This window comes from Neospora caninum, chromosome Ia, assembly GCF_000208865.1.
Source record: "Neospora caninum Liverpool complete genome, chromosome Ia".
Lineage (NCBI taxonomy): Eukaryota > Apicomplexa > Conoidasida > Eucoccidiorida > Sarcocystidae > Neospora > Neospora caninum.
The window spans coordinates 1860615-1873944 of NC_018385.1; the positions used below are offsets into that span (position 1 = coordinate 1860615).

At 55.8% G+C, this 13330-nt stretch overlaps 1 protein-coding gene across 1 annotated transcript; it reads right to left on the reverse strand.

The window, feature by feature from the left end:
* Positions 1-8979: 8979 nt before the first annotated feature.
* Positions 8980-12889, reverse strand: NCLIV_002030 (conserved hypothetical protein; the record flags this gene model as incomplete). The annotated part of the gene is made up of 5 exons (XM_003879701.1): positions 8980-9881; positions 10291-10650; positions 11064-11591; positions 11944-12324; positions 12640-12889. 5 exons carry the CDS (start codon positions 12887-12889, stop codon positions 8980-8982), a joined length of 2421 nt encoding a protein of 806 aa, XP_003879750.1.
* Between the last annotated feature and the right edge of the window lie 441 nt (positions 12890-13330).

The following is a 13330-nucleotide window of genomic DNA, read 5'->3' on the forward strand; positions in this document are numbered from 1 at the left end:
GGCCGTTCAGACAAAGACTTGCCCAGCCGGTTGCTTACTGGCAACGACACCTCTCCTCATCGCGAGCATGATGCACTTCTTGGTTCGGCTGACCACACCAAAGTCCTTTTTCTCCAGCCACATCCCAATTAACGAGTTTCATCTACATCGTCAGGTGACACGCTCCCATTTTATGCCATTTCGCGAATGGACGGAGAAATAACCGCTAGCACGCGTGCGACAGATAGGCGTTATGCCGGACGGCTATGTGGCGGCCGCTCACTGCACGAGTTCCATCAAACTTTCCCGCCCTCCATTGCCAACGGATATGAACGATTACTCACTACATACTCATCCTCTGTCGCATACAAGTCCGCGCAATGGACTCGACTGCACCTAACGCATCACTGCTCTCATGCTGGTGGCGCTTACCAGGCGAGGCGTCACGTAGTTGTACGCTCGAATCCGTCAACACATGCACCGGAACGCTTGGCTGGGTCGCTGTTATGGTGAGGGCAAGCCAGGACGCCGTCCCTCCTACACTAAGCGGTGCGCTAGGAGCTGCGTTCCACAGCGCCGGGCTCTCTGAGGTCGACGGCGAGTGAAGGTCAACCCAGCTGCTTGCGAGTGGATCGCTGGAGACGAGTACTCACTCGGCAGCACCTTCAGGAATGCCAAAGCGGCCGGTCGGCGTTCGTCAAGGTTCACGTACTGGCGCGTTTGGCTACGTTTGAGCAGCCTGGGGACTCGAGCAGGGCGTCTGTGTAATCTGTGTAATCACTTACGCATCCAGAAATCATCAAGCGTCGTCAATGATGCTACCCACCGCGTCTTGTTGACGATATGTGAGCAGATCACAGCGTCGGCCGGTGTACAGCCGGTCCGCAGGATTGGGGAGCGAAGACGAGATGGGACCAGTGCCCGTCGTAGTAAACAAAACCGACAAATGAGGCTGCGTCCGTGGGGAGCAAGGACTTCCGGCCATGCCCCGAGTCGTGGGTTTCCTTCACTCCGGGAAACCAGTCCATTGCTCCCGGTGGTAGATAGCGACAGAGCTGTCCTCGGACGCTGCGGCGCACCAGCTACCACGTGGATCGCTTTGAAAACCGGGTGCCCCTCGTACCTAGTCCCTGCTCGCCAGTCCCTAGAGCTGTTCACTCCTGGGAGTGAAGTACACAAGAAACAGTGACGCCTGGGATATCGGCGGCAAATGAAGCTGCACAAATCTGAGGAACCGGACGGCTCGAGTACGCCAAATCATCTTCCTCGAATTGGCATCAAGGCATCTCCAGACGTTCGTATGGTTTCCGGCAGGTCACTAGACCAAGAGCGAACCCAAGTGTCGAATACATACATGCGGTGTGAGAACATGTGCAGTGATTGCTGCTGAACGAGTGCCTGTGACGTGAAATATCGAACTCCGCGTCTGCTTCCTTACGTATTCTGTTGTGAAGCAGCTTCGCCTGTAGAATGTCCTCATCCCAGCAGTCTCGGGCACTTTTTGCCTGTAAGCTGGGGTCAAGGCGAGAAAGCAGTATGGGGTGTAATCCACAGCCCTGCGGTCTACACATGTCTGTCGTGTCGAGCGGGAAACCAGATGAGACCACCCCACATCGATACTCACACTCCACATAACCAGGTCACCAACAGTGTTTTGATGCGAAACAGAGACACAGGATCACCGGGGGTCTGGAGGGTGAGGGTGAATAGGCAGATTATCACCAGGGACGCTCGCGGACGCCGAGGGTGGTTCTTGATGCTCGGCCGACTGTGGCAATTGACTATGAGGGGAAGGCGCAGGGTATGATGTCGCGAGGGGTCCGGACGAGAAGGGGCCGTGCCCGCTGTGGGAGGTGCTGGCGGCTGCCCATTGGATGACAGTTGCATGTGCTTGGCCTGGGCGGGCTTGGCGCTTTTTGAACGGCAACGCCCATGGTGGAAGGAGCGCAGATATTGGCGTAGATGTTGGGTCGTGTGCCGCCGGTAGCGAGGGCGGCAGGTGGGGGCCTGAGGCCAGAGGCGGCCCTGGAGCCTGTGTTGATGTCGGCGAACGGTGCCGAACCGGAGGGGCATATGGCGGGGGAGACGGCGGTCGTGCAGCTGATTGAGCAGCTACATATTGAAGCAGCCGTACCTTTCTGCACGGAGGTGGCATGGGCGCACCTGAGCCACCACCTGATTCGGCAGGGTGCGAGGAAGTGTTGGTGAGTACTGGCTCTGGGTTTGCTGGCAACTTGCCGCCAGTAGTAAGCGATGCATATCCGGCGGATGCTTGCAAGTGACCGCACTCTTCTTCGGAACGTCGTCCATTAATTTGCGGGGTCCGCTGCGCCATGGACGGCCTCTTGCCTGGCCCGGGTGCGAGGTCGCCCTTAGCAGCGTCCCCAGGGGAAGCCCGGAGGGGGAACGCGGTGATCCGAGTAATTCAGAGTGACCTCGGCCGACCCATAGCACCGAACCCTGGGGCCTTTCAGCAGAGCTCTCAGATCTGACTGAGACAGTTGATTCCGTTTTTCCTTCCGTATCCCAGCCGGGGGTTGGCTGGACTGGTCGGCTGACAGAACCAAAACCGAGATGAGTCGCTACAGCACACGGATGCGCAATTGAGCCGAAACATCTATCCTGCGGTATCGTTCTAGAGGAGTCTACCGAATATATTGTCTCCTGCACTGAGCAAACAAAATGCCTGGTGCCAGCAGGTAATTCCAGATACCGGCACGTCGACGCAATGCAGTGACTCTACCACGGTACACTGGGAGCGTGACGTCGCCCCGAAGTGATCACCTTCTAGGGGCCTGCGATCGGCGACGAGGCATCTCGATCCGTCTAATGTACACGACTGGAGGAAACGACACGGTGTGTGTTGGAGAGAGCCGGAGTGATCGCTAGATCGAATCATGTCCACGGCGGCAGCGGAGACTCGCCTGTCGATCGGGATCCGGCAAAGGTTCTGGCTTCTGACCGGATGCAGACGAGAGCGGACTGTGGAGTTCCTGTTCCAGGGCGAGCACTTGAGCTCCCAGTTCAAGTGCCTGTGCTTGGGGCCGTGCTGAGTTGTGACCGAAGAAGCTCCGAACGCCTCCTGGCGTTGTGAGAGGGGGGGGTGGCGATGAATCGCGCTTACCTACCATGCGTTCTGCAAGGCACACAACAAGAAACTATTGTGGCCCCTTTGGCCCGTTTTGCCGGTGCCACTGTTCGTAGGTTGGCAGGGACAAGGTGAGTTAACGTCTTTTCATGCTCCCCAGGCGCCGATGTGTATGAAGGCCCTGACGCTGACAGCACAGTAACGGCATCGCATCGGCTATCGAGTTTCTGCACCTTCACGAAATAATCGGGTTTTTATGGTTGCTTGTGAATAAACCAAGAATTTCATATTTTACTGTGTAACAGAGTGTTCTTATCACAACATCTTACAACACTAGCTGATGACGGCACGCACCTCGTGACTTTGTACGCAACATTCGGTAGCTTCGTTGTACCAATCGAAATTGGGGGGCGGAAACCGGTGGAGATCCGTAATCACCGTAGCAACCCAAAAACTCATTTGTCTCCGGGGTAGGACATGTGCGAAGAAAGTGCTGTAACGCTGATCTGCGACTACTGAAGAGAAGGTACTCACTCAACACGAAAGTGAGAGCTGCCAGTACTATCAGTTACTCAAGGCAATACCGTTTGAGGAGCAGTGAAATGCGAATACACATAAACAATGACAACAGCGACAGCCACCGAACTGTCTCACGACGTTCTGAACCCAGCCTGAGTGTCGCTTTAATGGGCGACCAGACTGGAGTGATAATCTCTGCGACATGGACATTAATAAACTATTTCTGAGGAAGGGAGCTTGGCAGAGAAGCAACTGTCATCTACAAGCCTTTGTGAGACGCTGACGAAGGCACCCCCTCCGGGACAGGAACAACTCAACAATCCCCGGGATCAGAGCCTGCGGCAGGTCGTGCAGGAACGCCCGTCTTCCCCGCTGAGAATGCAGACTTAGGTGCGAAAAAGCACGTGATGTCCACTACTGATAGCCGTTCTGGCGAAAAACGGTGTGAGGACTACGGAAAAGTGTATTTGGCATTATTGGTAGTCATTATAAAAATGTGAGCACAAGGTCAACTCTCATCTCTGAAGGGCCTCAACGTCCTAGAACACTGCCAGACTGCAATGCTCTTCGTCAGCGCAAAGTGGACAAGTGCCGATGAGAGCGTCTGCTGCCCTCGGCCCAACAGGCTTTCCGTGTGAGGCTGCATTGTGTGGAGAGATTTGATGAAAAAAGCCGTCTGAGATTCCTTGGGGGTGTGCAGCTGGCAGGCGACCCGCAGATTCCCATGCATGCGTATTTATGGTTCCTGAGAGCTCCGTAGCAAGACGCCGTCGCCTATAGCCCTCCTCTCCAGATTGTTGGCTAGGGCTGTCAAGGCGTCCCCTTCTTGAGCGCGCACTCGCCCGAGAAAGTAATATTTGTTCCATGCCCACAGGACCCATGTGCAGATGCTGCTGTGAGGTGGAGAGATTGAGTTTTCCCAGGGAACAGTCTGTTTGCAATCATATCTCTTAGATACGTCCTGGCTCCACCACTTTACCACTGTATATTTGCCTTGCCGTCTCAACTTCGTCTCTCTCGGCGGCAGTTGTCGTGCCTTCGACTGTCTGGTGCTTTCTCTGGCGCTGAGGGCCGCGGGCGGCCAGGAACACAAAACACTATGCAGTGCACAAGGCTCAAAGGCGCAGACGTACGAGGCCCCCATGATTGACAGCATGACCGCATCACTGACACTGGCCCGTAGGCAACAGATTCATTTGGTCTCTCTGTGGGCCCTTTCGATCAGCTGCTCAGCATACCCGATACACCGAACAGGGCGAAACCCGATTCCGTGTATTCTCGAAACTCCCTCGTCGACGCGTTTACGAGATGCACAAGGACACATGACGACCTTAGAACGGCAATCAGTAGTGGACATCACGTGCTTTTTCGCACCAAGTCTGCATTCTCAGCGGGGAAGACGGGCGTTCCTGCACGACCTGCCGTAGGCTCTGATCCCGGGGCTTGTTGAGTTGTTCCTGTCCCGGAGGGGGTGCCTTCGTCAGGTCATTCAGAAAGCGGTCAGGCGGATTCCGAATGACACTCCGCATATTAGCCGCTTCGCAAGACGGCGTTCGACAGACACATCCGTATTGCCCCAGACCTCTTTGAGCTCCCTCGCTTGCTTTCTCAGTATCCCTACTCCGAGCCGCATATAAGATCGTGTGGTTATTCCAGGGGTTGCTGTCTCGTCCCGCAGTACCTTCCCAAGGGCGGAAGTCGAATCCAAACTAACAAGGGTCACACTTGCTCCAGAAAGAATCCTGTGGCAGGCATATGACACCCTGGCCGCATGTAGCGCCGCTCACGAGCTTCTACCTGTGTTGAACACGATGCGCTTGCGCCTGGCATGAAACAAACTCTCCGCGAAAATGCAACACATCTCAAATCCCCTCTCGGACATGGTTGTCCAGAAGCAGTAGATCGACACAACTGCCAACGTCCGCAAGGACGACCCCCTCATATCACGCAGACGCCTGAGAACCCACCTGGGGTGCTTGCAACATCGCCTGTTCTGGACGCTTGATCGCTCGTTCCGACTCGCGGTGAGCAGTCTCCTCCAGAGCTCGGGATATGCACCCCAGCTGCCTGCAGTTTGGCTTCTACTGTGTCTGCCATCTCGTGTAGATTTGGGGCCTCTCGCAGCCGCACCGGTGCCCGCTCTCGACACCGTTTTCTCGCAAATGTCTTCCACCGCTTAATTTGTGCCATAGTCGGAAGTGTAATTTGACTCACGATGAGCTGGCCAACTCTGCGCGCCACGTAGTTCTCCCTACTGACCCATTCCTCTCGTAGCGTCGACGCCTGCCTCCTAAGTTGCTCATCGCAAGCTGTCCGTATGTCACAGATCCAAGGCCTGGCACCAACACGGTACGGGCATGGCCTAGTCCTACCGGTGTGAAGGTTTTGGACCCAGAGTCCCTCTCCCGTATGGCTGCGGCTGCGGGTCCTGTCGGTAGGCCGCCTGATAACCACCAGAACAACACCTGCCACGGCAGCTATCGCTGTCACCACTTACACAATGCCACTAATCGCGCTCAGCACCGAAGGGTGGCGACCGTCCTGAAGAGAGGACTGCAGCTGTGTGGTGTATGCAACCGGTGGTCTGGTGCATATGAGGTCGGAGCGGCGATCCGCATCACAGACGATGTTGCCGGTACTGCCATGCGAATGGAATATACAGATGTCCACGGCTGTTCCCACACATATATGCACACTGACGTTGCTGACACGACAGGATGTTTGATAGAAGTTTACAGCTCACTGGGATCACTCGACTCAGGCGAGGGACTGCCAGCGTCTTGTGGAGGTATTGCTGGCGGCGCCGCCGTTGCCTCTGCAGTGCTCGAGGTCCCAGCGGAGAACGGCGAACTGGCGGCAAGGAGTGCTTCTGCCATTTCGTCTGGACTCCGAGTACCAGCTAGAGGGTGATGATGATTATCTGGCTTTACCTGGTCGTCATCATCGGGAATACGAGCGGCACGAGCACCAGGAAATGGGTCGGTAATCCGTATGAAAAAGATGGTTGCCACGAGCAGGTGTCGGGACAGAAACCAAGCCAGGAGGATCCGGCCCGGTCTCGCGGGGCTGTAAATGACTTGCATCAAGGAGCTGAAGTCCGTGAGGGCTGATTCCGCGGCAGCAGCCGGGTCACCATTTGGCTATATCAAATTGTTTCCTACAACCCAGAAGTCCCAAGCCGTCGAGGACGCGTGCCATACAGGCCTCTAGGCGATATGGGGAAAAGGACACATCCCAAACTGAAGCACGGGAATGAACATGGTTCTCTGCACAGCGCAGCAAGAGGGGAAGGCCGATGTCGGTTGAATGATAGCTTATTGGTCTTCGAGCCTGGCAGTGATATAGGATCAGGTACACAGTTACGTCTTGTGAACACGGCTAATCAGTAGTGGGTTTGACGACAGCCATGCCCCCGCCAGAGAACGACGGGCGGAAGTTGGTGTGACAAGGGTTAGTGGGGCTGCAGTGTTGCATGTAGATGAGCAGTCGGGTGGCAACACCGAGAAATATCTGCGGGGTCGGTGCGGTGAACCTGCATGTGGCGCGAAGTCAGCACTGACTCGTTTTCGTGATGTATCATACGGGAGAACCGTCGCGAGGTAAGTCTTCAATGACGAGGGGGTGAAGATGCTGGGAAAAGCATGTTATGTTACAGTCAACTCTGTTTCGTGGTGCTCCACACCGGAAATGGAATTAAATCTTTTCGTTGGTAGTGCCACTGATATAAGCTACATTCTACAATGGAGGTCTACTACTCTCCTCTCAGAGACACTTCTACGCGGAGGAGGGATTCATCAGTCAGGGACCCACGCGTATGAGCAGCAGCGTTAGTCGCGGAAGCGACTGCGTAGACGGCGTGTGATTGCCTCAATCGCAAACGCAAGCTCCATTGGTGGTCAATGTCCCGCAAGCCAATACTAGCACCTGCCACGTAACGAAGGATGGTTATAAGTGTCTTAGCCCGACACCCACCTTGTGTGCCATGTATCTCCTAGACCCGATTTGAGCTGACACGTGAAAGATCCATGGCGCATGTGCTATTGACAGCCTCCATTACAGGCCCAACAGGGGAGCAAGAAAATGGGAAGACCTGATGCCAGAGCTCCATCTGCTAGACAACATCCGACCGCGCCGTTACCACGCTTACCATCTGCCACTGCTTCTTATCGCACAGCTCTTTTACTTCTGCACGACTGGTATTTCGCGCTCTCTGCTCGGAGGGTTTTTACCAAATGCCCCCTCAAAGAATAACTTACCCAGCTCTTTGCATACCGCCGAAAATCACGAATATTTTCGCGACTATGGTGTATTTCTTGATTCGGCTCTGCGCGCCGTCTCTTCCGCGTGCTGAAGACAAAACCTAATACCCAATTTCGTCTTCTACGCCTTGCTCCACCCTACATTTTCATGCCATGGCAAGATGGGATTGCACAGTGACTGCTACAACTGGCGCGACAGCTACGAGCTGTGGCCGACCGCTATGCTGGCGCTGTTGATTGCATCTGTTCCAGCAGAATTCCTCGGCCTCCACTGCCGACGGGCATGAACCGCGAACAACTACATACGCATTCTGTGTTACCTCTGCAGCCGCGCGACGAACTCGACACGACCTAGCGCGTCGCCGTGCCTATGTTGGAGAGACTGACACGGTGTGGCACCACATTTGAGCTGCAGTCTAGAAACCCATCGAGTCACCCTATCCTCCATAACGCTTCACTGAAGCTGCCCCGTTCCGACGGAAAGCCAGACCGCCTCGACCAACATCAACAGGTGCACTCGCAGCAGCAGAGACAACGTTTTTCTCTTGGCGCAGAAGAGTAAACGTGATTCACTTTCGACAGCCGGATGCCAACCACACCTGTTCCCCGTTACCCATTCCTAGAACTTTCAGCTGCGGCAGTGAAGTACACGCTGTGCGTGCTTGGTGCCTAGCGGCGAATGACGCTTCATGAAAGTGAAAACGAGAAGGGTCTCAGTACGGCAAGTGCTCTCCTAGAACAAACATACAGCAGCCTGCTGCTAATTTGGGTGGTTTCTCGGCGGCTAAGTTGATTACGCACAAACGCGTGAGTCGACTGCCTACATTCGTTGTGGGTATGCGTGCAACGGTAGCTGCTTAATTAGCCGCTGTAACGCGGCGCGTCGAATGCAACAACTTCTTCGCTACTTTACCGGAAGGCAACCGCGCCTTCTATGGAGTCTGCTTCTGTGTGCGTGCAGCCTCGGGCCCAGTTTGCCAGTACTCAGAAATTGAGGCGACACGACCGTATGACGTGTACGTCACGGCCCCTCATGTCGAGCGGGAGAGCAGATGATACCACCCAGCAATTTGGATCACAGCCGAATAACCAGGACACTAATGATGGTCTTGTTGAGCTGTGCGAGACAAGACGTCACTGGGGATCTAGAGTGCGAGGTCGTATAGGCGTGTCACCACCCGAGGCAGTCCCGGATGCCGACTCTGGTTCTGAACACCCTCCAGAAGGAGGTAGATGAGGACGAAATAAAGCTTCAACGCCGAGTGTCGCGAGGGGTCCGGACGAGAAGGGTCCGTGCCCGCTGTGGGGGGTGCTGGCGGCTGCCCACTGGATGACAGTTGCACGTTCTTGGACTGGGCGGACTGGGCGCTTTTTGAGCGGCAACGTCCATGATGGAAGGCGCGCAGGTATTGAAGCAGATGTTGGGTCGTGTGCCGCCGGTAGAGAGGGCGGCAGGTGGGGGCCTGAGGCCAGAGGCGGCCCTGGGGTCTGTGTTGGTGTCGGCGAACGCCTCCCGAAAGGAGCGGCAGTTAGCGAGGGCGATGACGGGCGCTCGGTGTTTTGCGCGGCTACAAAATGAAGAAGCCGTCTCTTTTTTGGGGGGACTGGCGCGATCTCGGCAGGGCCACCTTCGGAGGCGGGAAGGGGCGTGGCTGCTCCGGCGGCAGAAGGGTACGGGGTTTCTCCGGCGGGAACTATCTCAGGGCGCGCTGGCAACTGCTGGCCTGTAGTCAGGGGCTCGAGCTCGGTTGCTGCTGCAGAATGACCAGGCGTTCCATCCGAACCTCCCCCACTCGGCTCGGACGGTTGAGGTGTAGACGACTCAGGGACTCCGCGGGATGCGTCGGCGCCCCTACCGCCGCGCTGTCGTAGTCCCCGAATGGAGAATGCGGCGATAGGAGTTATCCAAAGTGAGTTCGGTGTAGCCTTAATACCAGTACATGAAGTGCTTTCACCGGGGCTGCCAGCACTGCTCTCAGTCAGGTGTTTCCGTTTTGCGTTCCTTTTGCCCGGCGGGGGCTCGTTGGACCGGTCCGCTGAGAGAGGCAAAAGCAAGTTGAATCAGGTTCAGCGTTGAATGTTTTTGTTTACCGGATTCACCACGGCACACGGTCAACCGATTTGAGCAAATATATCCGTCGTGCGGCATCGTTATCGGGGTAATTGAAGACGAGGTCCGTTTCCCTCCACCGAGCGCATTCAAGCTTTGGTGAAAGCAACTACTGGCGATGCCGACACAGCTCCACAATGCTGTGACCCACCTACGTCTACGCGCGAAACGCTTTCGTCACTCCTAGTGATCGCGCCGCTCGGTGTCTGCGCTTAACTGCGCGGCCGCTCACACCATCTACCGTACAGGCTGGTTGCGCACGGCATGGTGAGTTGCGGGGAAGGGCAGAGAAATCCCTAGATCGAATCGTGTCTACTGCGGCAATAGAGACTCACCAGTCGATTCGGCGTCAGGTGACGGTTCGGGCTCGTAGCCCGATGAAGACGCAAGCAGGTTGCGGAGTTCTTGTTCCAGGGCCAGCGCTTGAGCTTCCAGTGCGTCGGCCTGCTTTGCTCTTTCGGAACTGTGCTTGGAATGTCGGCTACTCGCCTCCGCCTTCCACATCCGCACGATACGAGTGGGTGGCGATGGCATGTTGTTACGTACCATACGTTCTGCCACCTGGGTGAGAACGTACACGTCCCTTCCAGTGCACCATTTCTGTCGTATCTGTTGTGCGTGTCTCCGTAGGTCGGCAATTGCAATGTGTGCGAACGTTATGCCGCTACATTCGGGCGCCGATGTGTGTGCAGATCCTGACAAGGTCAACACGGCACCAACACGGGCCTGCAGCAGCGATCGAGGGTTCTGCAGAGATGCAACGGTTACGTTCACGCTCTATTGGGGTCACTTGTCGCCGTCCCGGCCGAACCTCTTATGCAAGGGATTGAGGTGAGCAGTTACTTCTGTGGCGTTTACAGATACCACGGGCGATACACCTAACGAGAACTAGGCATGTTTCCTTTTACATTGTTCAGAGTAAGCCATAGACGAGAGACAGGAAGCCAGCGCTGAACGGTGAAGGCCCCGGACACCTTTGTCGCCGCCTGACCGAAGGGATTGTCGCCAGCGAAAAGACAACAGATCTGGAAGAGAGCGTCTGCCGTCCCTGGTCAAACAAGCCTTCTCTTTTGAGGCTGCATCGTCTGGAGAGAGTCCAGAAACTCACCGCCTGAGATCCCGTCGGTCTGTGTAGCTGGCTGTTGACTAGGAGGTTCAGGTCCTTGCGTAGTCGGTTCCTGGGAACTTCTTAGCAAGACGCCTGCTGCTGCAGCCTTTTTCTCAATATCCTCGGCGATGCTTTTCAAATCCCTGGCTTCCTGGTGGCCAATACATGAGCGATACGTGTAACTGGCCTGCGCCGTGTGTACCCATCGGCGAAGCATCGCTGGAGATGGACTTCGGTTACTCTCGCGGATCATGCGGGATGCGATGGTGCTCCGTACGTGACTATCGAGATCCCGCCATTGGTGGAGTCTACTATCAGCGTCTCGTCTCAACTTGTCAATAGCAAGTTGGGCGAAAGACACCCGGCCAGTACCTGGCAACTCAACAGTGCTGCCAAGCAGTGTCCCACGTAGTGAGCCCTCCGGTTCCGTGGCGGGATAAGCGCCGCCCACAGGTGGAACAGTCGTGACGGCAGTTGTCGCGCTCTCGGATCTTGTTTGTCGTCTCGGAGGCCGACGACGTTTGGCAGCTGAGAAGACAAGAAACCATGCAACGGCCAAAAAACAACTCTGAAGCGGTGACGTGTGGGATCCACATGATCGCCACCATGACAGGTTGACTGACTCTGGCTCTACGCGACCGAGTACCTCGATCGCTCCTCTAGTCCAGTCGATCAACTGCTCAGCATGCCCGATACACAGAACAGAGCAGAAAGAAGATCCCCAGAGTTCTTAAATCGTCAGTAGCTACTGATGCACGCGATGCAATGCAAGGGTACAGTACGACCCTAGACCAGCTATCACCAGTGAGCCTTGGGCGCTTTGTCGCATTGACAGCTGCCATTGCAAGGGGGAAGATGGGCGTACCAGGACGTGTCATACCCACTGATCCCGGAGCCCGTTGAGGTGCTCCTGTGCCGGAGGAGGTGCCTTCATGCGGCTCTTCGTGTTGCACGGCGCCTGTGGCAATCCTGTGCTCCCATTCAGCTGTCAGGGCCTCCAGCTTCGCGGCCCTCTTTTGCCACCTCGGGATGTTGTCCGAAAAATGAGACTTTGCCTGGGCTGACCACTGCGCTATGCGACGGTCAGTGGGATTGTGGTTCGTTGACTGCGCCACACGAAGTGCGACTACTTGCGCAATACAGAGCTCTTTCTTTTCTAGTTTGTCCCTTAGAGCAGCAGCTTGCTTTCTCGCCGTGTCAAGTCCATACCGCAAACAGGTGAACCTATCGACTACAGGAACCGATGACTCGGTTTTAGCACCTGGGAGCCAGAGGACACACCATAAAGGAAACCCCTGTCATCCGTGTAAATTCTTCAATCATGTGGATATACACACGCGCCGTCCTCGCCAGTAAACAGTGAATAATAGTTTGTGTGGCTGACATACAGCTGCTCCGGAAATTCCCCTTCGAGCAATAACGGACGTTGCTGGTCCTGTCATGGGGCAAGGCTCCCCGGGAAAACGCAGACCGATTCACTTCCATCTCTGAACAGCCTTGGCCAGAAAATCCAGACTGCACAACTGTGCCTACTCGGCACCACGGCCCCTTCTCGTCAAGGAGATTGCGAACTCACCTGGTGCGCTCGCGTCGCCGCCAGTACTGGAGGCTTGATCGCTCGTTCCGAGTCGTAGCGAACCGTCTCCTCCAGGGCTGGAGAACTGTACCCCAGCTGCCTGCAATTGCTCCTGTATTCTGTTTGCCTGCGACTCCATTTGTGTCGCCTGGTGCAGCCTTGCTTCTGAACACCTTCGGTACCACCGTGTGGCCGCCTTGGCCCAGTGTGAAGCTTGTGACGGGGTAGAAAGGGAAGATTGACTCACCATGTGGTGTCCAACTTTCATCGCCACATAGGTCGCCTCACTCCCCCATTCCTCCCGTAGCTGCCCCGCTTCCAGCCTCAGCTTCTCAATTGCAAGCTGTCCGTATGGCACAGGTCCAAGGCCTGGCACCAACACGGTACGGGCAAGGGCTAGGCCCGCCGGCGCAGAGCTTCTAAACCCAGAATCTTTTCGCCGCTTGAGTGCAGCTGCGGGTCTTGTTGGTCGGTTGCCTGATAACCACCAAAACACCATCTGTCAACACAGTCATCGAAGCGTCCACTCGTAGGATGCAACCACTTTATCTCCAGAGTCCAACGGTATCGGCTGTTCTGAATAGGAACGCTACAGCTGTGGGGTGTATGCGACGTTCGACGTGGTGCATACCTGTATGGAGTGGCAATCCGGATCACAGACAGAGTTGCTGGTACAGCCAGAACACTGGAA